Here is a 26430-nt window from a genome sequence, read left to right as displayed (position 1 = left end):
AAGCCATACAGCTCCATTTTCCAGACAAAGGAGTGACAGCTTCCCAAGGCACTTGTGTAGTTGGATGTCTCTGTTTCAGGCTCACCTGTGCTTAAGAGCAGCTGCTGGGTGGGATGAAGAAGGCCAAGAAAAAGAGGGCAGGCAGGAGGTGGTGGTAACGTTCGCCTTTATTAAGTAACAGATGCTCAGGAGCCCTGGAACAGGGTTTTCAGACAGCAGATATGTTCCCTGGGGAACCTCCCCACCACCAGTTGCACCTCGTTTCACAAAGCATCCCTACTCCGAACTCCATGTGGATAAATAGACTTTCTTCAAATAATCCATAAAACAATTTCCTCCCACCCGCAAACAAAAAAAGTTACAGTATATATACACACATATAAAAAAAGTTGTAGGGACAGATGGGCAGCAAATTTATGAACAGTATAGAAAAAACAGGGCAAAGATCCCTTGGCCTGGAGGGGAGAGAACTACCAGCAGGTACTAGGACCCTCCATGGATCATGCCATTAGCTACCAGGGTTTCAGCCCAGCAGCCTCCCACCCCCAGCCCAGCCAGTACTCCCTGCAGCCCACCCCCCAGGACTCGGTCCACCATTACTGACAAAGTGAAGACACAGCATCTCAGTGTTCCAGAAGTCTCGCCTCCTCTTTTACTAAAGCACAAAACTTCCCACGTGTTGGACGCAGATCTGGGAAAATGTGAAGTAACCCTGAGGTTGCCACAGGTAAGGGGGTTTCTGTATTTTAGGAAAAACCCATGACCAGAAACACAGTGCGAGAGCCACTGAAGAGGAGAAAAAGTAGGAGGATGTGATCCAACCTCCAAAATAAGATCACTAATAAGCTAGGAAGCTTGGAATAGGCAATCAAAACCCACCCAAACCCAAGAGTTGTTCTGCACACTTAGGATACCAGCACAAAGCAGAAGTGTCTGCCATCAGAGTAACCCCTACACTGATTGGAAACACAACCTCCCTGATGCCAGAAGACCCCATGCAAACTGAGACAAGCCCCCACCTTTTTCCCCTCATTCTGGAAGGAGCTCAAGCTCTCATGTCCCTCTGCAGAAGCTGGATACACGTAGAAGCTTCTTGCAAAACAGCTCGAGTTCCGATTTTTCAGGAGGAATCGGGCTGTACGGGCCTGACTGGGACAGGATAAGGTTGGGCTGCTGCCCTGTTTAAGTACCTCTAGCCAGTGACACTGAGCACACACTGGTGCAAACAGTGATGCCCATCTGCCAATGCTGGTTTCCACATTTGCACATGTGAGAGGGCAACTACTTTGCACTTCTTTGGAGAGATGCAACAAGAAAGGCAGAGAGAAAGAGGGCAAACCGTTCCCTCCCTGTCCCCAGTCCGTCTCCCCCACCCTGGAAAGTCTACAACCTGCTAGTCAAACTGCTCTGAAGAGCAATGGTAAGAGCTTGGAGACTCACACCCTGAACCAGTGCCTCCCAGTCCCTGCAGGACTTCAGCAGCTGTTGAGCAGTTAGAGAACAGAAGGAGAAACACCTGAAGACAAGTTCTAGGACTGGGAGTTCAGTAAAATAAAAAAAAACCCTGTTTCTAAAAATTGTTTCTGCATCAACAAAAAGGCACCAGAGCAGCATTCACTCTTCACGCCGAATGCAGGGCGCTGCACGTCCAACTCTGCTGCCACCCAGCACCAGAAGACTAGGGATGCCCCAGACTTCTAAAAGGCTCTGCTTGTTGCAGGCTGCCACAAACCCAGCCTCCTGCCAAAAACCGGAGGCAGCTATCACAGGAAGGAGACACATGAAGTGGAGAAGGGAAATCTGCTGCATCCTTCCCTATGTTTTTGTAAAGCCACAAACACTCCTATAAAAAAACCTGTATAAAAACTGTAGAGAAATTTGTCGGGCAGTACTGGCCCCAAGCGATACTTCCAGAGCACCTCTAAGTTGGGTCTAAGGGGCTTCAGTTTCCTGACACACAGCTCAAGGAAAGCTGGTGCCTTCCCCCTCTCTCTCAGGAACAGCCCCAGAAAGCAGCAGCCCCGCAGGGTTCCTCTGCCCTTCCCAAAGGTTTCTTTCCACTGAAGTGTTTGGGAAGGAAACAAGATGCCCATGAGGACAGACACAGGATGTGCCACTTCTCTATCCCTTGGGCTTGTGGGCTTCTGCCCCCCGCTGGGACAGGGGCTCTGGGTTGGGGCAGCGCTTCCCAACAGCCCCAGGCATGGTCACGAAAACCACAACTAGACAGATTCCTGCTGCAGTGCCTGAGAACAAGCAAGGGGGCTAATAAAGCTAAACCTGGGGCAAGGTAAAAAACAAAACAAAACCAAACCAAAACCCTCCCTCCCTTTCCCACCCATCACGATCCCACCGGCACAGCCCTAACCTAGCACTTTTTTTTTTTTAAGCTCCAGAAGGGAAGTCCAGGCTGATGGTCGACCAGGCTGTCTTCGCACGAGGTGGCCCCACGCCAGCGTTAGGAGGCGGCGATGGCCGTGCCCCCACTCAGCTTAACGATCATCTGCTGGCAGTCGTTGCAGGAGCGCTTGTCCCCCACCTTCTCCAGGGTGCGGGCGGCCTCAGCCAGCAGGACGGCACGCTGGCCCGGGGAGGAGAGGAAGGAGAGGGGGAGGTGGCGGCAGGCCAAAAGGATGGCTGTGGCTCGCTCCCTCTGGCCTGGCAGGGTGTCCAGTTCACCTACAGGTAAAGAGAAAGAAAGCTCATGATGGAGCTACCACCTGCGTGACAAAACCCTGCCATGCAGGCCCTCGACTGGCACCAGTGAGCACAGGCATCTCTGGCTAGCATCTCACAGCTGGGAAGGTGCCCTGTGGGGGACGCCCTGTGGACCCCAAAGCAGCTGCTTTAGGCTAGCAGAGAACAGTCTGAGCTGGAGTCAGGCAGGGACTGGCAATCTTGTCTTCTACAAAGACAGTCCCTTTCATTCCACTTCCTAGGGCTCATCCCAGCATCAGCACACACATCTGCCCATTTCCTTAAACACCCAAGAGATTTTATAACCAGCACCACATCTCTTGGCACTCCCCTTCAGGATTCCTGGCATTCCTCTGCACTGACCGCCCCAAACTCCAGCCTGCCAAGTTTTGTGCACGCATGGCTGGATGAAGGTAAATGTTTTCCAGCCTGTTCACCAACACCTCCAGCCCAGGTCTGGCAGCTCGTGTTAGCCAGCTTGTAGAGAGCGTGGCAGAAGCATCGCTGTGAGCCATAGGCTGACAGGAGCTCATTATCCTGAGTCTCAGACATGGGGAAGAGGCTGCAGGTTGCAGCTATGCCCCCCCACCTTGCCCAAGCGCTGCCCCCCCCCCCAGCCCCACAGGCAGTGGGTCGCTGCCTGGGCCCCGGGGCTGACCTTGCTTGCTGCTCTGGGGTGTGCGTCGCCTCAAGCTATGCTCCAGCAGCTGGTGGGTCCGGGTAGGGCTGGCACCAGCCATCAGGCGCACAGTGGCCTCATGGAGGAAGACCTGGAAGGGAAGGCAGGATTGTGGGGGGGAGGGTGAGAGGCAGGCTGCCACAGGGGTGATGCTGCAGCTGAACTCGCATCATCCTTCAGCCACCACATTTCGAGAGCGGAGCGCTAACACCTTGACAAGAACAGAGACCCACTTCCCTGCAGCTCCCTGATCTTCCCACCTGTCTCTGGGGAAATTGCAGGTCAGGGCAACCGTGAAGAGGGGGGAAAAGCTTTTGACACGTAACTGAGTGGCCTGGAAAGGGGAAGGAACAAGAGCAGCAAACAGGGTAGAAAATGGGAGAGCAAACCCTGGCACTGTGGGCCTAGGCAGGCATCTCACCCCAGGCTGCTAGTGCAGTGCTCTGATAACAGCATCAAACTTTGAAATCCAGAGCTGGACAATACCAAGACAACTCTCTTGTCCAAGTCTTAGACTACACTTCCTCTACAGAGACTTAAAACTAGACAGACTAAACAGAACAGAATGGGGGGAAAACCCCCAGAGAAGAACCTGGTGCTCTACAGGTGCAGAAGGCATCTGACACCCCAGCTACCCACAGGGCCAACATGGCCCTCCTTGCACACTACGTGGAGGGACTGATGAGGTCTGAAGCCACATTAAGGGACAGGATGCCATGGTATTTGCTTGGCAATACAACCATGCTGATGGTTTTCTAGGTAGAAACTAAGGTGGACACCTCCCCACATGCACCAGACTCCCATGGGAGTCCCTTTATCACCCACCAAGAGAAAGTATGGAGGCTGCTGGTGGCAGACCATCCTACCCCAGGTGTCCAAACTGCTCAAGCCCACACATCCTCTATGTTTCAAAGTGCTGCAGCTTTCCCATCATCCCCCCAGGAAAGACTATGGCTAAGCTGGAGGCAGAGCAGGCAGGCGAGGCAAGCCGTCACCTTGCGATAGGCGGGCCTGAAGCCGTGGGCCAGCTTGCGCAGGCTGCCGAGGTCCCGCTGGAAGCCCGTCAGCTCAGGGGCTGAGGCGTGGTAGGTCTCACCCAGGGCCTGGCTGGCGTTCGCCTGCTTCTGCCACAGGCTGGTGCGGAGAGAGAGCAGCAAGTCACAGGCCAGCAGCTGGATCATCTGCAAGAGCCAGGGTGCCCAGGCACACATGCTTATTAACACAACCTATCAGATGGGTAACAGGCCATTTGCTACACAGCTGCTGACACAGCCCACGGGAAGGTGGCTGCAGCACCTCCTGATCCCCCGGGGGAGTTCCTCAGCCCTCCCAGCCAAGTTGCCCCACCGCAATGCACCAAAGGGAGCAGGGCTTTGCCTTCTGCCCAGGTGCCAGGCTGTGCCCAAGGAGCTGCTGTCCCCTCCAGGAGGGCCAACACCTCTGGCAAGGTTGACCCCAACCCCACTTCAGACAAGATGTGCCAAGGGGATATTCCACCAGCAATCCCCCAGCCTTCTGCAAAGGCTTTTCTGCCCAAATGGTGATACTAACTGGAGAGAAACAGCAAACACAGCCTTGCTACCTGCAGAGACAACAAAGGCAGTCTTGACACAGCCCACAGTGGCTGCCCAAATCCCTTTTCCCCATCTGCTGCTGCCCCCTAGCATCACTCGCTGTCCTGGTTGCTTTCAGGGGACTCTATCCGCACTGTCAAAGTGGAGAGTGCCTCTGTACTGCACTGCAGAAACATTGCACAGTTACTGCCACAACATGCAATGCAACTACAATGCACTACAGCTGCCACCCAGGAGCGACAGAAGGGATCAGAACTGTGACCCATATGCCATGAAGAGAAGATCCAGCTTTAGGTAAACCTGGAAAGAAGAGAAGCAAACCCCACACAACTCAGGAATAGCATGGCACAGTCCCACTTTTGCAGAGGAGGGTTCAAACTCTGGTGAGTGCTGCCTGAAACAGAGTATATTTGACTTAATGAGGTCCTGCTTTACAGGTGTCAGCAACTTCATTTGGAGGAAGGAGATGGATGTTTCCCATAGGCCAAATCCGAAGTGGTCAAAGCACCAGAAAGGGGTGACAGCTACTGGCAGGAGAAGAGCGAGAGCTCAGCTATCTGAGACCATGCCCAGGGAAACAATGTTGTACTTGCGGCTCTGCTCCTCCATAAAGCAGAGGCAAAAAGCTGTCAATGCCCTCTGCAAGGAAAGGGAGGAAGTTTCCCCTCTACTCCCATGAGACACAGGATGGCTATAGAGAATGCAGATACAACAGTGTAACACAGAAGTGATACACTTGCAGCAAGACCAACCTTACAACCAAAACAGACCACGTGCTATCACGGGGCTTATAACTCTTACGTTGTTGAGGACGGTGCTAGAACCGCCGCTGCTCATGTTGAGGCTGTTCCATAAATGACTGCTGGCCCTCTCGCAGTGACCCAGGGAGCTCTGCTGTCCATCTGCCTTCCCAGACAGTGAGGCCTGCATGGCTTTACACACATAGAAGGTGGCTTTCACCAGGGCGTTCCTGAAAGAGAAAGAGCACACTGCTTTCAAGTGGTACCAAGTCATGCTGCCACAGGGCAGCTCCAGGAGCTGAGCTCAAGCAGTAACCAGCATCAGCTTTCACCCTCCCATCTTCGAGAGCAGAGATATCATCATCTCTTGACAGAAGAAAGATGGAAATTGTTCCTCACGTACACAGACTGCACAGAGAAATGGAAGGGAACTGACAAAGATGCTTTAGTAAGAAAGAACCAAGATGGTGACACCAGCCTTTCCATCAGTGCCTGAGTTTTTTGTTTGACTTTGGCAGGCGGGAAGCTGTGCAATTAGAACAAAGCCAAAAGACAACCCTGAAGAGGCAATTCTGATACCTCCAGTCCACAGTTCTAATACCAGCCTTCAAGCCTTGACCTACACATGAACTGCTGAGCACATTCTCATGTGGTGTTATTGCATCCCAGAGCACAAGAAGCGTGCAACTCCAGGGCACAGGTAGGGGTAGCCCTACAGAACAGCATCAGGGAAGAGCCACCCCGTTTAGAAGGAGCAGGGGGTCTGAAAGTTGTGCGAGGCCTACGTACTCTGACATCTCCAGGGATTTCGGCATGCGCTCCACTTCGGCAAAATGAGACCTCACAGCTGCATCGTCCCCTCTGAGCCAACCGATTGCCATAGCCACTGCTGCTGACCACCATCTGCACACCACGTCGGGGCCTGTGAAACAGAATCATAAGCTGCAGCCCAGGAGAAGACACCCAGTTCCTTCCCACTCGGAGAAGCAGGCAGGGGTCACATGCCCTTGCCGGTGCCTTCCCCCGAGAGAGATGCTAATGAGCCCAAACTGATCCCACAGGAATGCAGCCATCCGGGTAAACACTGAAACGTGCTGCAAGAACACAAAGGAACCTAGCAGCAGGCAAACACTCTACATCTGATTCCAAGCAGTTTTGGATGCAGAGTTTGTATCTTGTCAACAAGAACTTATTCTGTCTACCTGTCTAGAAATCTGTTGACTTCCTTCCCAACAAGGATCTCCACTCACCACCCCAAAATAACAACTCCACTCCTATATACCATGCCTTAGCACTAATCACCATCAAGCCAGTAACTTCAAGTTCCCTATATAATATCCTCCATTATTTAACATCCCCTCAAAAACTTCCCAAAGCCTACCTAGGACCAAAGGACATATGCTCTGCTACTCTGACCTGCTTTGAAATTTCATGACAACGTTGACCCAAACACTGACTTCCCTTTATACCAAAAAATAATTCCTAGAAAAATAAGTATCTAGTTTTCCTTCTGTGTTTGCTCTACAAATTTTAGGTACAGCACAGTTAAGTCTGTGTCTAAAGCTCCAGCAGCATCTCAGTGAGCTGCCAGGTGCTATCTGTACCAACACCAAGACAAATACTCCAGCAGCCTACTACCAGCCAAGCCCAGACGAGCTGTGTGCTCAGGGGAGTCTACAGCTCTCATCGTCCCACTAAATATACACAAAGGGACCAAACCAAGCACCTCCCAATGTATGCTCAAAGCCTGCCTACAGCAGGGACTGCAGGTCTCTGGAGATTGAGGAATATACATGACAGCTGCTGTGAAAGTGAAGTTAACCTGTATTTGGTCCAATAGGTAATTAAATGGAAAAAAACCTTCCTGCACATCAACTGCAACACTGCTATGCTTGTTTATATGTTACACCCTTCCTCTCACTTTGCATTGCCAGGAGCAAGCTCTCAGTGATGGCACGGGGTTCAGCTTGGAACACACCCAGCAATACAAACATCAGCAGTTCCACCTGGGCACCCAGTGTTACAACAACACAGCTAAACGTACAAGCCTTGCCAATCACCCTCTTCCAGTCTGAGCTGCCACACCACATTGCAGTGTGCTGCTGCTCAGCAATCAAGTCCCATTCCCAGGACTGCATTTCTCTCAGCAGTAGTTCCTGCAGCTGGGAGAGCTTCGGTTCTGTCAGACTTACCCAGGGCAGACTTGAGTACAGAATTGCTGGCAAAGGGTGGGGCTCCACTTCCCATTGAGTCCAAGAAAGAGTTGAGCAATTTCAGGTACTCCACGGCACCGGAGAACTCGCTGAAACAAGAAGCAAGGCAGACCTTCGCTATGCTGTCAAACAGGACATACCAAAGCCTGAAGTGTTTCTCATCAGTCACAAGGCAGTTTTAAACAGTGTTGACCCATTAAGCCAGCAAAAAGTTCAAGCTCTAGAAGTAACACAACACTGTCAGACTGAAGAGACCTCCCTAAAGATACTCAGTGAGAAGTAGCCTTACATCTCCCTGTGCAAGGAGAGCACTGCAGAAGTGGAGTCAACCCCAGGGCTCTCACCTCAGCTACAGAGATGCTGGGACTTACTGTGGACTGTGTGCCACGGACATTTGCTCTTCAGTTAAGGGACAGGTGAGCAGGCTGTACTCAAGTCCTTAAAAAAGGTGGTACCACTCTCATGGAAGGGACTAAGAGGCAGCTTAAAGCATGTAATACATATTTAAAGTGAAAGAGAATCTATATCAGCACTTAGTCAGCAACCCAAATCCTACAAATACTAAACAGAAGCCACCAGCATCCCCTCCAGTGTCCTGAATCTGCTGACAGACATGACATATGTTACGAGTTGATTACAGGCTCCTTTTCAATCACTGCCTCCAAGACAGGCTGAACTACACTTCTGCAAGTGACTGTTTGCATATATGTAAATACAAACGCAAGTAACAACACCTTCATAGCGTTGGTCAGAGAAAGTAGCATATGGAGCAATGATCTAATATCCTGGAACATGCCACAGAGGAAGATCATGAGCTCCTACCCCTAGAGGGAGACAAAAAGGCTTGCTGATTCAATAAAGCTAGGTCTTCCCAAAAGGAGACAGTCAATCTACCTCACTTATACCAATCCTGCTTCCTTCTCTCATCATCAACAGCAGCCTCTGGTTACAAGCATTTGTATTGTGCAAGCAGACTGAACTGCTGCTCGTTCTCTGCAACGATGCTAGAAAAGAGACATAAGATTGGGAAAAAAGCTAAATGTGCAATATTCTCCCTATAAAGGTAGGGAAAACCAGGTTATCTTCTCATTTGAGGCTTTTATCCACACTTTTTGGGGACAGGATCTTTACAGAGCTTCCTATATATTTACACAGCATTTGCCTGGCACCAGCATATCTGGAGATCAGCTAGAAACAGTGCAGAATTGCTGGCAAAGGCTGAGGCTCCACTTCCCATGGAGTCCAGGAAAGAGCTGGACATGTTTCAGTAGAAAAAGCTGCTCCGATTCTCACCTATTGTCCCCTTTCATTTGGTCACAGAGCTTAGAAGCAATGACAATTTCAGCCAACATCACCTCTCCCCCTCTGACCACGTGTCAAGTTTGAATTTTCACTGCTGGTAAATGTGGCACTTCAGTTAAGAGAATACTCATGCATAATGTAGCAGGCTGGTGGGGTCACTGACATGCCAGACCTTCACACTCTTAGAGCCCTGGACATATGTTCTGGTGTATAGAAGTGGTAGATGCACACTAATTTTAGTGCTCCTGAACATTAAACTCTGCCACAGCAGAGAAAGCACCATCCATCCTGTCCAGGAATCAACCAGTACTATGCGAGCCAACACCAGAAATCCTTACCATGCCCGGGTTCACCTTTGATTTCAGAGGTTTTAAGACAAAAAGGCACAGCTCACCCTTCTAATAAGCTGTGGTGGTCAGACTCACACAGCCATTTCAAGTCTTTAATAAGGACTAACCACTCAATTTTCCCCAGAGTGCTCAGTCAACAGTTATGAGCTCTGTGTCAGAGCCTGCAGCTGCGGTAAGCAGTCCCCAGCATGGCACTCAAAACTTACCATGGTTCCTCCTCCTCTTGTCCTGCTATCTCTTTCCTAGTCTGAGGCTTCACAAGTGAATCCACTGCTCGCTCTAGCAGGTTCTCACAAAACGCCTGATGAACTTGTGCAATAGGATCCGCTAGAGAAGAATAAAAAAACCCAAACCATTTCACTTGCATACGGTGACAGCCACCTCCTGATACAAAAAGAATCAAAATGTAGGTGCAAAAGGAAGAGCAGTAGAGGGAAATTCTTGAGGAATTCATGCTAAGATTTCTAAAGACTAAGTTTTCAGGGTCTTTTTAACCCTTTAATCCATTTCCATTTATAAAGCTGCAGCCCTTGGCCAAACATCTCTCTGGCACTTCAGCCACTCAGCAAAAGAGTGATGACACTGCTCTGCAGAGGATAAACCTTGGTCACGCCAAAGACACCCCCCAGGCATTCAGGGCCACATCCAGGTTGTGTTCCAGCATGTAAAGGACACAAGTGGGATGACACAACACAGTATACAAAGGGAGGAAAGCCAGCTCCTGCAGGCGGAGGAAACATGTCCCAGCTCCACAGCTCCTCTCGCCCATCAAGACCACAAGCAGGGCAGTCATACAAGAGCACACTCTCAAACAAGACATCCACTTTTGTCCCAGAGCTGGAGAGACTCCCATGCTTGAAGCGGTGGGAGGCCACACACTCGGGACACAATTGGCTCTCACCAGGGTTCCTTTGGGTGCAGTACAGGCTCTCCTTTGCAGCAGACTTCACCGTCCAGCTCCGCTCCACAAAAAACTTCTGTCCCAGGGGATGGCACAGCCAACGCAACGAGTCAGGAATGGCACTCCTCTCCGAGCTGCACAGGCTTTGAGCCTGGCTTAGAAAGTAGCTCTGAGGAAAAGAGAGGCTAAGATTAAGAACAGCATCCAGGGAAAGAGACACACCACCGAGAACGAAGGTCATATCATAATTACAGCTCGTATCACAATTGCAGGCCATACTGTAATTGTGTTACCAGATGCCCTGAGCTACAGCAATGCCAGCTTGCAGGCCTTCCCAGAGCTCTGCTTGGAGGTGTGATGGGAGAGGAGATGACAACTCACCGCTAGGAAGCCAAGCTTTCCTCCACAGCGGGTCTTCAAGCCAACTGCAGCTGTGAGGTGGATTTCTGCCATTGTGCTGGGTGGGATCTTTTCTTCTGCGCACTCGGCCAGATTCACAGCACACAGGGCCATGTGCAAGCCTGAGTAAGCTGAGCTGGAGGGAAGTTTACCTGCAGCAGGAGGGAAAGGAAAAGTGTTAAATTTTAATGCAGTAGTACCAGCTACTAAATACTACCATGATTTGCAGGGCCTAAAGAGACAATGACAACCTGTTGACATGAGAAGTTTACAACATCATATGCCTACTTCGCCAGGCAACAGTACAACCGTAACCGAGTCTTTCCTCCATGGACACCAAGGTTGGCATGCACAGTTTTGCTTCTGCAAGAAAGCCATGAATAGCTAAACCAGTTAGAATAAAATCATCAGCAAATTTTGTCTCACTATATTAATCACTATTAAACTGAACTCCTTTGCAGTCCACACCTGTACCTACACTTATCCCTGTCTGCATGTCTGCAATTCACACAGCATGATTAGGCATAAGGAAGTTCAGCTTGGATTTCTGATGTGCTGGGATCCTATTAATATTGAAAATTGGTTTGCCAAGGAAATGGCAAAAACAACCGTTCACAAGCAACATTCAAGCACTTCCTTAGTACATGTGCACACACCCAGGTTTTCAAAGAATATCAACACCAACTGGCAATCTGCACTCTACACAGCATTGGAAATTTAAATTCTTCCAGCAATTAACCCCAGTCCTGGCTTCCACATCATGTTCCCAAGTGACAGAGATGAAACAAGCCCTTAACAGCAGCAAAAAGTGACTGGACTCAATGAACTGCTGCTTGGGAAAGATTCTCAGCCACTTCTGCAGACTCAGGAACATGTAACTTGAGATACTGCTGTTGCTTTGGCCATTCCTACAGAGCTCTTCTATTGCATAAGCCTGTTGTGTTTCAGTAAGTGGCTTCTGAAATTTGCTGAGCTGATTTCCAACAGCAGCCCTCCCAGAGAAAGGAGGCTGTAGTGCTCTCTCTGTATCCCCCAGGATCAGCTCTGAGCCTCCTCATTTGGCAAAACAAGCACAGCAGATCTGCCACCTCTGCTCCTACCTGTTATGTGGAGCTGATGGAGCTTGTGATATGCTAGAGCCGCATCCCGAGCACTGGTCTTGGCCTCATCCTCAAAGCCTGCAGTGGCCTCCCTGGCCCGCCACTGATGAGAAGTCCTCTTCAGTAGCCACCGCACCAGCGCCAGTTTCTGCAGGCTATAGCGGATCACGTTCCAGGACAGGCTGCAGGCCAAGTCCAGGCGGGAAGCCGGCAGTGCTCGGCCGAGTACCGACAGGCAAGTCTGCAGGTTTGATGCAGCTGCAGCAAAATCCCCCTGCAAGTAACAGCACAAAAAGTTCAACAACTGAAAGCACCATCACAGAGACACTTCGGGACCTCCTCGGCATGGAGCAAGACAAACCGATGCACAAGCTAGGACAAGATCTTTAGCTGAGGGAAGTCAACATAGTCCCAGTAAACATGAAGGCCGTTTACACCAGCTTCAAATCTGGCCCTACACGTATCTTTCCACACATGGCTCTGATCCAGCACTGCCTGCAAAACACATCGGCACTAGGTGAAAGGAGGTTCCTGCCTTCTAAAACCACATGGAAGTTTCAGGGTCCCCATATCAAAAGTCAAATGCTGCCTCAACAATTCAGAAGACTTCCAAGAGGCTGGAGGACAGCAGACAAACACACACAGCAGAGAACAGATTCTGGACAAAAACCAAGACCTTGCTGCCAAAGATTGCTACAAGATGCAGCAGCAAGGAACAAGGGCAGAAGTTAGGAGCCTCTTCCAATGCTGATGTCCATGCCTTGCTAGTTTAGGCTGAGGGAGGATGGTAATCCACTCAAGACAACCTAGCACCAGCTCCTCTGAAATCAGACAGGGTAATCCACTCTAGGAATACCATGCTCTTGCAAGTGCCAAGCCACTGCCTCACTAGGCCACATTCACCCACTTCCCTTCCTAGAAGATGCGTTTGATGCAAAACAACAAGTCAACTTTACCCGTGCCAAATCCAGGTCCGCTTGCTTGCGATGCCTCCAGAATGTGACCGATGACCTTGAGTGCAGCCGGGTCACTGGCTCTCCATGCACAAGGAGCTTTATGAACACGCTCAGTACAATCACTCCATTCACAAGCCACAGGATCAGCGTGGGCATCATCCAGCCAAACCAACCACCCGCATCTGCAATGGACATCCCAAAAGGGAAGTTAAAAGTTAATCTGGACACCGAAAGCCTAGCAACAGGATGAGCACAGATCCAGAAAGATGTCTTGCTATGCTTGCCACATGTGGTATCAATTTTTGCAGACTGCATTTTAATCAGGAAACACCTGTATCAACAGCTCTTCATCCAAACTCCAGGCCAGAACATTCCCAACTAAATAAAAATAGTTATTTTTACAAGACTGATCTATAAAAAAACTGAGTCAGCACTTAGTTTTCCTGGAGTACCTTGTATTCTGATTTTTCTATCAGATACACCCACAGGTACTCAATACTTCAGTGTCATTTTCTGGTTTACAAAACGACACCGAGGAAGCATATTTACCAGTCAGGGAAATGACAGCATGCCAACAGAATCCTCTGCCCTCCCCTAAGCTGCCGTACTCTAAACCATGAATATTATGGAATAAGCGTATTGAACAAGACAGTTGCAAGACCCTACAGCAACAGTGTTTGTGAAGTAATTCTTTGCCTACGACTTTATTATTAAGTTACAAAAATCAGTCAGTTACCTTAAAAACAAATCTAAAGTGAACATGCCTCAAAGACTGGTGAGGACAGGAGGATGCCCCTTACCCTGAACTACTTTTCAAGGGTCTATCCTGAGAGCCCAGGCTGCTGGGCTACAAACAGGTGCCCCATCTGCCTCACCACACCGAGGAATAGCTGGTTTTGTGCAAGAAGAACACTGGATGCGGATGCAAATTGGAACCGTGTCCAAGCACTCTTGGCTGGCTCTCCTCCCACGCCCAGCCCTGCAGTTATTACCCCTCCCCAAGCACTAAACAAAGGTCATACAACTCCCTGAACACACAAACCACTCAAATGAATCACACCGACAGTCCACCTCGTGACCTGCAGCCGCCACAGCTGGAGATGGTCTTTAAGGAGACCATGTAAGCCTGGCCACTTTCTGTGGTCCAAACTATTCTAGTTTGTTACCTGACTCAATGGTCAGCACGTTCCTGCCAGAGCCGTGGCGCACCAGGCTGTCAGACTCTGTGGCTCCTCGGGCATCCAGGAGGGATGTCAGAGGATTGAAGGAAAGGCAAAGGAACGTGAGAGCACAGAGGAGTATTCGAGAGCGATCCACCATACCAAGGGCCACAGGAGGAGAGTCAGGCTCATCTTTAACCTTCAAAGGAATAGGAGTGGAGAGAAAAGTAAGAGGAGGAAAAAACTGCTTAACATTCTATGGAACAAAAAATGCTTATGCCAAGGGAGGGGTAGGGAAGAAGGAGAAACAGAACACATTTTAAAACTTGCTTTTAAGATCATGATCAGAAAGAACGCCAGTGAGCTTCCCCTAGCTTAGTAAGATAAGGCTGAAGTATTTGAGTGCCTTCACCTTCCTTCTGCTTCCAGTCATTTCAGTTATCATTAACTGGATCCCTGGTTTAGGCTAGGATTAACCTTTACTGCCCTTACTCTTTTGGGGATCTCCCAGAAGACCCACTTCTGTGATATCCACAAAACAAACCTGTCAGTCAAAGACAGCTAATCACTTTCTGTTACTGTGGTTACTTACAGTCTCCTTAACCACAACTGATGTCATCATCCATTCCCAAGTTCTGCTTTATTCACTGGACATATATATCCCTGGAAAGCCATGAGCTCTTTGGGTAATGAACATGCACTGTAAGTCCATAGAGACTCTACAGGGGCTGAAGGCTAAATACAGTTCTAGCAGCTAAGGTATGGCTCCAATAATACAGCTCAGGGAGTAGTCTCAGTCATTTAAGAAAAGATAAAACACCCCCATGCACCTTCCTCATCCTTACAGAGGATCTCTGACCCCTACAGATCTGCTTGCCAGATGTCTGCTGGTTCCACTCTTGAGAATTAGGAGAATTTAAGTTCTGGCCCTTACATACCCCTTAAGGAGATCCCTTGAATTTGACAACTGAAGTCACAAATACCTTGGCATCATCAAGGAGTGGGCTTCCAGGCTCTGAATCAATGGAATACGGAGAGAAGCCAGCCTGGGATCCTGAGTCAGAGGCTGGAGGAGACATCAGCAGCACATTCTGGTTGAAGTCATCTATCTTCAGATCCACATCATTGTCAACCAGACTGCTTAGGTCAATGCCCTTCAACAGCTCTGCAAAAAATCAGAGTGCATTATGTACATGTTTCTTGATCCTGTACCCTGCCAGTGTTGCTCAGACTGGCTGTCACCTGGAGTACCACTGGCCACTATCGATGCAACATGCATGTTATCTGTCAAGGATAAGAAAACCGCAAGTGGCATCCTACATTCATGCTGACTGCCCCCCCACAACTTACTGTTTTTTTGGTTAGCCAGCTTCAAAACCATGTTCTCTTGCCTCAGCTTATGGTTGGCCTGCTGTAGGTATTTAATGTAATCAATGGCTTTTCTCAAGACTCCAGACTTGTGCATCTGCAAGGAATTAAGACATACAGAAAGCAGTTTAGATGAAGAATGTCAAAGGGTCACCCTTGCTTGTAGGGATACCACAACACTTTGTATCGTGTAGTGATAGAAGGAAAAGGGTGTAAAGGACCACTCAGCAGCTGCAAAGAAACTAATAGCAGGGCACACTCTGTGGGAAAGGTATCAGACTTTGAAAGACACACAAGGACTGGGGTGTCTCAAAGATCTTATAAAAATAGTACAATGGAAACAGATTAACATCCAAATGACAATAGACTTCACATCTAGGTTTGAGCCAGAAATAGTCCTTTGAAAGTACCATAATTTTGAAACGAAGTGGCTCTCTTCTGGGATGAAACAAGCTGCTGTCTGTTAACCATTGTTCACTGTTTAATTCTGAGACAAGTGGTTCTCTCCTTGCCTCACTCCCTTGGCCATCCCCATGAAAATACTTGCTTCCAGCAGCAGTGGACAAGTTTAGCTTGTAAACACAAGCCCGAAGTACTATGAAGCCACAGCATATTACCAACATTTTAAAACATAAGCTTCCAATTCCACGCAGCAACAGGAGGTGACTTCACTAGTGCACGTATTTGTACGGAGACCATGCAAGGTATCAAGAACACTACTCCGTGCTCTGTCAACATGCGGTAAAGCGAATAGACATGAATACATGGTGCGAGAAAGCTTCTAATATTTGAGGAAGCAGGAGTTTTTACAACTCAGTATCTGAAGGAAACAAACTGCAAAGCTCTGTAAATCCTCATCCCTGCTGCAGTCACACAAAAAAGAAAGCTTAAATTAAGCAAGCTCTGGTTTGGCAGAGTTATCAAAACATCTACTTGGATATTCTACCTAGAGGGCCTATTTAAGTTAGACCTAACATAAGAACAAACACATAAGGTATAGCTTATTTCAAGAAACAGTACCACTAGCATAGTAAAATAAAGATTTTACAGGTGACCCTTCCTGAATACAATTATCAACCTTCCCATTGCACAAGTGTTTCTCACCAGTCTTACCCCAATACGTGTGTGCATACTACTAACAGTCACGTGTACCCAACTGCTTCATTTGGTAGAGCAATGAGCACATGATGACAAAGTATTTATGACACTAGATTTGCTCTTATTTCACATCTTTACCTTGGCATCTGTCCCCATGACAAGGTCCTTCAGCTCAATGATCTTGTCATTTATAGATGACCGGTACCGCTTTTCAATAATGTTGTGAGTTGTTCTCCTCTCTCCTTCTTTAGGTGGCTCTGGTTGCTTGACACCCCCAGGAACTTGTTTGATAGGCACCTTTTCTTGTCCCACCATCACTGGCATTGTGGTCAAAATGGTCCCATTGCTCCCAACGAGGGTCTAAAAAGACCATGCATAACAAGTGTCATGAGCAACTGGCCAATTCAGTAATGTTTATGATGGTAAAAGAAAACGGATTAAAGAAAAGAAGAATCAGGAAAAGTTTGTACAGCTCATAAAAGAAGAGATACGCCGATTTCCTCACATCTTCTTAGCTGGCACGAACATTGGCACAGCAGACCAGGAAAAATCTGCCACTCTGCCTCCCACGCTGGTCACTGTGGAGTAAGAACATCTCTTGTTCTCCAAGAGCATCAACACTGTTCCACCAGTACCATGCTCTGTTCATCCACTAAATAGAGAAAGAGACCAAGGCTCCTCCTTGCTTCTGTAATTCTTACACCCCAAATGTCCAAATCCATCTTTTATGTGAGCAAATAAAGTCATCAAATCAGCAACAAGCAATGCTACTTCCAAGCTGGTAACAGCAGTGGTAGAAAGGACCCGACTATGGAAAAATAAACCTTGGCTTGAGCAATGAGTTGATTTGAATTTGATTAAAGGGAAAAAAATAGATCCATAACTATAAAAAAAGGCCTTAAGATGAGGAACTAAGGCATTGAGTGGCATACACTGGCATGAAAAGCTCAAACTTGGACATCTAGATGTAGGACAGACCATCTACACCAAACTAAAGCAGTATGTACTCTGCAATAAAAGGTGATGAATCCCACCAGAACAGTTGCATAGAGGGGCTTCTAGGACAGTTGGATTAAGGAAAATTTAGACTGTTTAACCCAGCAAAACAAGATTGAGAAGGGTACATGTGTTCTCTAAAGTACACCAAGGATCAGGGAAGTGGTTATGAAGAGGAAGAGTTATTTCTGTCAAAAGACAGACTAACACAAATGAGAATAATCTAGCCATGAGCAACTTCAGGAACAATTTCAACTCTGAAATAGTCTTCTACCTGGGATATTAGAAATGAACTTAGTTTCATTTCAAGCTGGAACTTGACAAATAAGTGAATTTTAGTCCTACATTTTTCCTTTCCACCAAATTTGAATGTGTTCAAAATGCTTTATGGCTTGTGTCTCAGACAGACACAATCATATAAGCCCCACCTCTGTATGAAAATGTCATCTAAAAGCAAGCAGGTTAATTGAAGATTTTAGCCTGGCTGTTAACAAGTATATAAGAAGCTTACCGTCCTGTGCAAAAGAAGTCAAATTAAGTCCAGACTTGCAAGTTTATCTCCCCCAGTAAATATTTGAACAGAGATCTGTTCAGAACCAAATCTACCACTAAACCACGTCTCTAAGTGCCATGTCTACAGATGTCTCTTCAGAATGTAAGAGATAGTAATAAATGCATCTTTGGGGGCAAAAGTTTCTCAGAGTTGATAAGAAGTGGAGGCCATGAAGCACAGCTGCCATCTCCAATGATTATACTGAATTCTCACTGCAAATGCCCTCTGAAAAGTAGCTTAATTAGCTTTCACATTCAACATAGTGCTATTAGACATTACAGGGAGGGAAAAGACAGTTCCACAGGTATTGTGACTGAGTTTGCTTTCAGTTTCAAGTATCTTTCGGAGGTTAAAAACTGGATGGAATTTTTAGGTCATACTCCTCTCCTTGTAATACCAGAAAAAGGTAAACAGAAACGTGCCCTTGGTCTTTGCTTACTGGCCATGGGAGGCTGCCAAAAAAGTACAATCTGTGTGTTTAGCCTTGGCAGAAGTAGAGTATTACTCACTCTGGATGTGTTTAGAGCAGCCCTCAAAACCCCTCCCGTTTGCACCACTGCAGAATACTAAAGCCCAAATCTCTTCCTTGCATTACAGGGAAAGGACATCAGTGAGGACAGGGAAGGAGGAACATCCACATGGTACCTGCAGAGCTGTGGTCTGAATGGGAGCAGTGAGTGCTGTCAGCGCTGGGTTCTGTACTGCAGCCATAACGGGATTACCATCTGCTTTCAGGGTTGTCAAGACAAGGGAGTCCGTTTTTATGATCTGAGGTTGGACCAGAACCTAGGTTGAAGAGAGTTATGGGTGAAGGGGAGAGTAGGCACATATTTCTCTGCTGATCTCAGTAGCCAGAGGTTAAGCGATGCAGAGTTGTAACTTTTCATCTCAGTGGATGGCAGAAACAAGGGCAAGTATTTCTTTCACCTTGCACCCTACAACAGCTGGATGTTTTTTGTTGGCCCCCGGTGCAAACTCTGACCATGAGACAGTCTGAACACCTCTGGAGGGAGGGGAGCAAAGGGAACCACCAGGACATTGGTTTTCAAACCAGCCATCAGAAGTGAATGAGTATGTAAAAACACAAAAGAGCTGATGGAAAAGCTCCCTTCTGCTCTCCAATTACATCTATAATTAGCTCTCTACATTAACTGGTTGAGTACTCAGAGTCTAACATGGCTAGCTCAGCCTGCTTTGGCAAACACCTGTAGTAGCTTCCCCCCCTCCAATTTCACTAAAAGGAATATGAATATCCATGAATAATATGAATAACCATGAATATCAAGCAGATCAAAACCAACTGTAAGTTATTTTGCCATAACACAGCTTGCTCTTATTTGTTCAAATACCTTGTTGACTCTCAAATGCAGAGAACACTATAGATGGCACAATACAACTGAACCAGAGCAACTTTGTCATGTTGAGACAGTCCCCTAGCCATAAACGTTTTTATCTAATACAAAGACACACAAGATTTTTTCACTGTTGTGTAAGTTTTAAAGTCACGTGACTCTGTAGCAGCAAAAAGATCAAAGAAACTACAGCAGAAGAATTGGAAAAAAAACATTCTGGTATCAGACAGCCCTTATAAGACATGGTGGAGGTGGTGGACTTGCAAAGAAGCAGGCAAAGTCAAAGAAAGCTTGTTCAAGTAAGGTTTCCAAATCCGGTTTGGCAGCACTAAATTAAAATAATATTTTAGACCAAGTTTAGTTATGCAGGTGTTTTAGCAAAAACGGTTTCTGAACATTGCCCACTACTTGAAGTCACATCACAGTTCGCAACAGCGGCTCTCACTCATGACACGCATAAAGTGATTCTGGAACACAGGCTGGCTAGAAATACCTCTCACACAAAAAAGTTTGTGCAAAAGCAATCGTAGCCAGGACCACCAGCCCTACAGGCTTTGCCACCTCTTCCCTAGCAAGCCAGGAGACCAGACCTGTGAAAGCAATTTCTTCTTCTGCTGGATCCCTGCATCACTCCGCATTTTTACTTACTGGAACTTGCTGGACCTGTGGTGCAGCAACCGTCTGGACCGTGGCTGGCGTTAACGTCTGGATGGTGCCGTTGGCAGCCTGTGTTAGCACTCGCTGGGCCTGCACAGTCTGCACTTGCTGCTGGATGGTAACCGGCTGAACCTGGGAGGACGTCACCAGGCTCTGGACTTGAGGCTGGAGAACTGAAAAGCAGAAGAGATGTCAGGAATAGTCCAGAGACACAGGTCTCTGTTCTGGAGCCTGCAAATGCTCCTAGCTTCACTCCTCTTCTTTCCAGAGCTCCTTGGTAGGCAGCATTCATTTAACACATCCCACACACTGGGAAGCTTCCAGCTCCTTTGGTGCCTCTTCAAAGAGGACACTGCACCTAGAATAGCAGCTTTCCAGGAGGCACAGGGGATCAGCTAAGAGAAAATGAAATCAAAAACCTTTGGTCTGATAGCACCGGACACATTACTTCAGTGACATTATGCGGTACATCCAACCAGCACTTGCCCACTCCTACTGATCTTGGTGAACCATAGGATACTATTTATCATGTAAAGAATCAACGCCTACTGAAGAGGATCAAGACAACTGGCATCCACAAAGGATGATCCGGTCACTCCTAAATATCCCTACAAGTGTCTCTGCTCAATGCAAGTACTGCACTAGAGAGTTTGGTAGTTAAAACGTGCCTTCATTTCGGACTGTCACATGAGGCAGACCGGAGCTTCAGGACTGGATCTGCCTACTGCCCCCATTAAGTGGGATGACAAGCTTACCAACAACCATTTTTTAGACATACTTTTCTCAGGCCTCCCAAGAGCCATAGGAGAGAAGTCCACAACAGAGCAGCAAGAAGACAACTATCTCAAGAGTTCACACAAGGTCTCATTTATGACCGTTTCTCAAGCCCTCCCAACTCCAAAGCCACGTAGGCAGAAGGGATGCCCCACAGGCAGCACTGCAAGCAAAGGATCATCGGGCTTGTCATGGCCGAGGATGCTTTTGGAGTCTGAACACTGACACCGCTTATTGCAAGTGCACCAGGCACACCCGTAGCCCGAGCACCAAAACCGCTACCTTGGAAACTCGTGGCCGCATTCTGGTAGATCACTGGCTGCTGGATAATCCTGGTCTGGGGAGCAGAGCTGAACGTCGGCGTAATCATCACGGCCTGCTGCTGGAGCTGAGGCTGGAGCGGGGGCCGGCGCTGTAGGAGAGGGGCCGACCGCGGAGGGGCCGGCGGTGTTGCCTGCGCCGCTTTGACCGGCAGGCTCTGGAGCTGGGGGGAGGCAGGGGGCGGTGGGAAAGGCTGGAGCTGCACCTGGCTGTACGGCCGCTGCAACTGCGGCTCGAGGGTCCCACTGCTGCTGCCACTGCTGCTACCGCCCTGGAAGGTGCCACACAAGTGATCCGAAAACAGATCTGGAAAGTCCCCGGCCTGGTTACTGACAAACTGCAGCATCTCTGTAAAACAGAAGAAAATGCGTTCAGTGCTATTTTATTGCCCATGCACTTTGACACTTGCCATTACGTCAGGATTTGAATGATGGTGTGCATGCACAGAAGGGAGCTCCAGGTCCTTCAAAACCTCCAGAGAACATATCGCCCCAACCTAACATCTCCAGAGAGAAACCAAGAGGTGGCCAGCAGTGGGGCACTGCTGCTGCCATGCAGCGGGAAAGGCAGGACTCTCCTGCAACACTTTTCCAGACTACAGGATCCAAGCACAGACTAGAACTTAGTCTAATATACCTAAAATATTATGAATCTCATTCCGTCACTGCTCCAGTCTAATCCTTGCAGAAGGAAGAAACCAACACCTCTGCAATTCCAGCACACTCTCCCACACGCTCTCCCACCTAACTTTTAAGGTGCTTTCAAGGCCCCTATTCCTCCTGCCCCACTGAATATCTGGAAAATGAAGAAATGGGATAAGAATTCATCTTAACTTTGTTCTACTTTTAATCATGCAAGAAATTGGGGAAAAAACACTAAAGGCAACAACACTTTATAGAACTGTAGCAGGAGAAATCCATGCATGTGTTTAAAGCACCAGAATAACTTTTTATGTTGTGGTTTTTTTTTCTTTCCTATTTTTCTCCTGCCTGCAATCACTGCAGAGCAGTTTCTCTCCATCCCACCTTCTCCAGGACTTGATCAGCCCACATCAAGAGGCTCCTACTGCAATGCTATAGCTCTCCTCCACAGAGGAAAAAATTTCACAACCAAGAGATCACTGTTCTTAAGTAAAGCTTCCTCTTCCCTCCATCTAATCCAATTTAATCCAATTACGCACCTTAAGCTACCTGAATGCTTCCCCTGATCTGTGTGTGGGTGGTGGCGTGAGGAGTCACATATCCTTCCCCACCCCAGGATCTGCCCATGCTGCACTGGCTCTTCCACAGCTTTCTGAAAGTCCTATTTATTTTTTTTTCTGGAAGTAGGAAAAAAGGGAGGGGACCCACAAACATAACAGAGGTTTTATAACTAAATAATAAATTCAGGTTTAGAAAGTAGAAAATAGATTTCTGATTAATAGGAAAAAATATGACAAAGGGCTCCTTACACCAGGAGCTTTCTCATCCACAAATCCAAAGGACGTTGCTACTGTGGTTTATGAAGGGGGTTTGAAGAAGCCAACTTTTCACGAAATGTTTCCATGGAAGTCGTCCCAGCAATAAGAGGGCTATTAATTTCCTTCTCTGAAATGCCACCCACATGTTATCCAATTAATTTGTCTGACACTCCTGGGACAGAGCAAAGGGATCATCCTCCAAGCTTCTTGCTCCCTCAAAAAACATTTGGCCGTATTTCTAAGATACTACTCTTCTTCCCTTCCGACAGCAATCTCTCCACACCCTTACACACATTTAAGCATTGATCATGACCATTGCTCTTAAGAATTCAAGTCTGTTGGATGGAGGAGCTTGGGAGATGTGTCCTCCTGACCTATTTATAACCTGACATGAAGTGGGGATGCATGGTTCCCCCCAGCATGGAGCAGCGGCCACCGTCAGAGACCAGCCAGACCAAACCTTTGTCTCTGCTTTTAACTAGATGAACGAAAGATATTTTTTTAATGCAATGCCTCAGTAAGCTTTCACAAAACATTACCGGAGCAAGGCAAGCTGTTTAAAGATTAACACTTCTGCATAACATCTAGATGGATATTAGGCAGCTTTTCACCCTCCAACTGACTGCAGCTAATACCATCCCAAATAACCCCCAACACTATAAACTTGATAATCCCAACTACGTGCTCCTCTAGCTCTTCATTTGATGGCACTGCTATTTCACTATCAGACAGCACTACTGCAAGTGGGGAATAAACATAAATCGGACAATATTTTCTCTGGAAGAACCATATTTCACATACTGCATTTTAAAGAACACAGATTTAATATCTTATTTTAAAAAAATACTCTTGCTCTCACAAGTTAAATCACATCTTTATCATAGATTTAACTTTCAATAAATGCAAAAAGTCTAAAGATTGATTTTTCAAAATTAGACTGCCAGGAGATCAAACCTACCTCTTCTAAAGTGCCCAAAAGCTTTCCTAACAGCCACATGAGGAAAATAAAAAAGCAGTAGAAACATCAACATCCAAAATCCAAATCCCTCCCTTTTAAAACACTTTCGCCTACACAGAGAACAGAGCAAGTGTCTACACTGACTGTTAGAAAGCTTGGGTGCTTTTGGAGGACAGCTTGCAGTGATAAACCCATCGTCACCAGATCACCCACACCCTCAGTGCCTAAGAGGTCTCAGTCTCTAACACGGGGTGAGATGTTACTGCAGAAAACTATCTCAGCCCAGCCCAAGGCTAAAAAATGTCAACAAGTTATTATGAAATCAAGCCCACCGAGGACTTCCGCTGCTTGTATTAGCCCAGCACCTGAACACCTGGCAGAAAGGCAAGGGCTGGTCTCTAGCTGCCTCTCCCCGGCAACGGCTCAAAGCCTGCACACGGGCTGCTCTCATCACACTCCTGGAGATGCTGCGCTTTGAGAAACAGAAAGTGGTGGAGATCCCACCTCGACAGAAACAACCCCTCTGGCCCAAACCCAGACATGGTTCGCACCCACAACCAGCTCGGACCTCGCTCTCCAGCGTTACCCGGTGCTGCTATGCCAGCAAGGGAGGTGTCCGCGGCTGGCAGAGGGGCTCACGCTGGGGCAGGAGGCAGAGTCACATGCATTTAGCTCAGCGCCGGGGCCCCCCGACCTGGAGCAAGACCCCGGTGAGCACTGACATCCCAGAACAGTCGGTGCCTCCGCCTGATGGACCAGTGTCGTTCCTCCTCTACTGCAGAAAATCAAAAGCCATGCAGCAGGCCGTGAGGGTCCCTCAGCCTAAAGAGGAGAGAATCACCGAGACCTGCCGACAAGGAGCCTTACAAACCAAATCAAAACCCTTGCAGAATTTCAAATTCCAAGATGAATCCATGTCAGAGCACAAAAAAGCAGGATTGTTATATACTTCCCCCCGCCCTCCCCCGGAAAATCCACCCCGGGAGCTGGGGAGGAAGCCGAAGCTCTTTCTCCTAAGTTACTCATCGCTCTGAATCACACCTACCCAGGCACACCGCAGTTCAGAGCCGGCTCTGGGTTCACTGGAATTAGCCCCTGTTTCCATATGGATTTTGAGAAATCATTACGTGGTGCTTAAACAAGAGCAAACACCACCTTCAATCTGCACCATCAACTTTTCAAGAGATAACTAAGCCCCTTACATCCTCATAAGGTATATTCTTCTTTTACATATGATAAAGAAAAAAAAGGGGTATAAATTTTGTCCCTACCTATGCTGCAAATCAATCACAATTATAAACTTAAAAGAACTTGTAGAATTTTATGTCCTAACTGCTAAACAAGGATGCTTTAGGCATCACCCCCCCAAAGCCAAGCTCTGTTTGGGATTACAGCTGAGCAGAGCAGGGAAGCTGAGCCAGGGCCTGTCTCCAGCCTACAGCAGAGAGCTCATCGAGAAATTACATTTTTAATATATTTTTAATGGGCGTTCAGGAGCTGTTTGACTAAATATAAGGCGTTGATATGCGGATGCTTCGTTTTGCTGCACTTCGGTGGAAAAATGGGGATTTCCTCGTGGGACTGAGCTCTGCTGCTGATGCGGTGAAGTTTTAAGATGACACAGGGGGAAAAAGGGGAATTTAAGCAGTTACACCTGTTTCAGTGAAAGAGGGTGAGGAGGCGCAGCCCGCTCCCACAGGCACTCGTGGCGGCACAGCTCTGGCAATCATTTAGCACCGGCTTTAAGAGAGCCACGAAGAAACACGAGGGGAACCCCGGGCAGCACCGTTTACCCCGTGGGTCTGAGGCAGGAGGGGAGAGGCAAGGGAATTTCTCCAACCCTCTCCCGTGCCGGCAGCGGCCACAGGTGAGAGGAAAGGCTCGGCGACTGCGGGGGCTCGGACCCCCACACCCCCACGCTACTTTTCTCGATAACTGCCTCGACGCCCTCCGGCGTGGGTCAACCCCATGAAAGTGGCTCAAAAGCGCTCGCCGGGCGGAGCTGGCCATCGGCTGCCCGGTCGCCAGGCGAGCGCTGCCCGGCGGGACGCGCCCCACACCCCCGCCTTTACCCACGCGGCGCGGGGCATTCCCCGCTCACACACACACACGCGTGCCCCTGCGCGGCGCTGGAAGGCCGCGCCGCGTTGGAAGCACACCCCACGCAACTAAGCCAAGCCGGTGCGGCCGCCCTGCGCTCCCACTTCCCACTCGGGGTGTGTGGTTGGGGAGGGGGGCGACACCCCACGCATCGAGATCCAAGAACCACCCCCCCACACGCACCCCACACCGCCCCCCCCCACCCCCCCTTGGGCGGCACCAGCAGCCCCGGACCCGCGCGGAGGCACGAGAGCTCCCCTCACCCCGCGTGGGGGAGCCCACGCGCGCCGCCTCCGCACACCTTCCCTTCCCTTCCCTTCCCTTCCCTTCCCTTCCCTTCCCTTCCCTTCCCTTCCCTTCCCTTCCCTTCCCTTCCCTTCCCGCGGCGCCCACCGTCGATGTCGCCCAGGGTGAGCTCGTCGCCCAGCTCGGTCAGGCTCTCCATGTTCTCCACGCCCAGCTCGCCGCCCTCCATCGCGCAGGGCCCCGCCACGGCCGGGCGCAGCGGCGCATGAATCCCCGCCGCCGCCCCGGGCGCTCAAGCGGAGGCTGCCGGCGAGCGCCGCCGACCCCACGCCATCTTGGGCCGCCCCGGACCGGCCGGTGTCCCCGCCCCCACCTGCCCGCCGCCACGGCCGCGGCAGCGCGCGCCCCCCGCGGTTTGTTGTCAATGAGACCAGGTCGCCGCCGGCCAATCGGCGGCCGCGGCGGCGCATGGTGTGA

The 26430-nt window shown here is 48.8% G+C and overlaps 2 protein-coding genes across 2 annotated transcripts; both read right to left on the bottom strand.

The window, feature by feature from the left end:
- Nucleotides 1-149: 149 nt before the first annotated feature.
- On the bottom strand, nucleotides 150-26298 carry SREBF2 (sterol regulatory element binding transcription factor 2). The gene is made up of 19 exons (XM_074826798.1): nucleotides 26101-26298; nucleotides 21152-21538; nucleotides 20087-20268; nucleotides 18732-18872; nucleotides 16676-16897; nucleotides 15422-15536; nucleotides 15055-15236; nucleotides 14078-14270; nucleotides 12912-13093; nucleotides 11956-12229; nucleotides 10838-11007; nucleotides 10457-10625; nucleotides 9762-9882; nucleotides 7883-7992; nucleotides 6480-6612; nucleotides 5752-5920; nucleotides 4372-4557; nucleotides 3356-3467; nucleotides 150-2679 (listed from the first exon to the last, which is right to left on the bottom strand). Exons 1-19 carry the CDS (start codon nucleotides 26180-26182, stop codon nucleotides 2459-2461), a joined length of 3351 nt encoding a protein of 1116 aa, XP_074682899.1. The 5' UTR covers nucleotides 26183-26298; the 3' UTR covers nucleotides 150-2458.
- Nucleotides 4584-5661, bottom strand: LOC141923699 (uncharacterized; the record flags this gene model as incomplete). Its single annotated transcript, XM_074825323.1, is given in 5 exon segments — nucleotides 4584-5215; nucleotides 5218-5280; nucleotides 5283-5463; nucleotides 5466-5507; nucleotides 5509-5661. Coding segments are annotated over 5 exon segments (612 nt in total), but the record flags the coding sequence as incomplete, so codon positions are not given.
- Nucleotides 26299-26430: the final 132 nt, after the last annotated feature.

This window comes from Strix aluco, chromosome 5, assembly GCF_031877795.1.
Source record: "Strix aluco isolate bStrAlu1 chromosome 5, bStrAlu1.hap1, whole genome shotgun sequence".
Classification (NCBI taxonomy): Eukaryota; Metazoa; Chordata; class Aves; order Strigiformes; family Strigidae; genus Strix; species Strix aluco.
The sequence above is the reverse complement of the archived record's forward strand: the minus strand, read 5'-3'. Positions and strand labels throughout refer to the sequence as shown.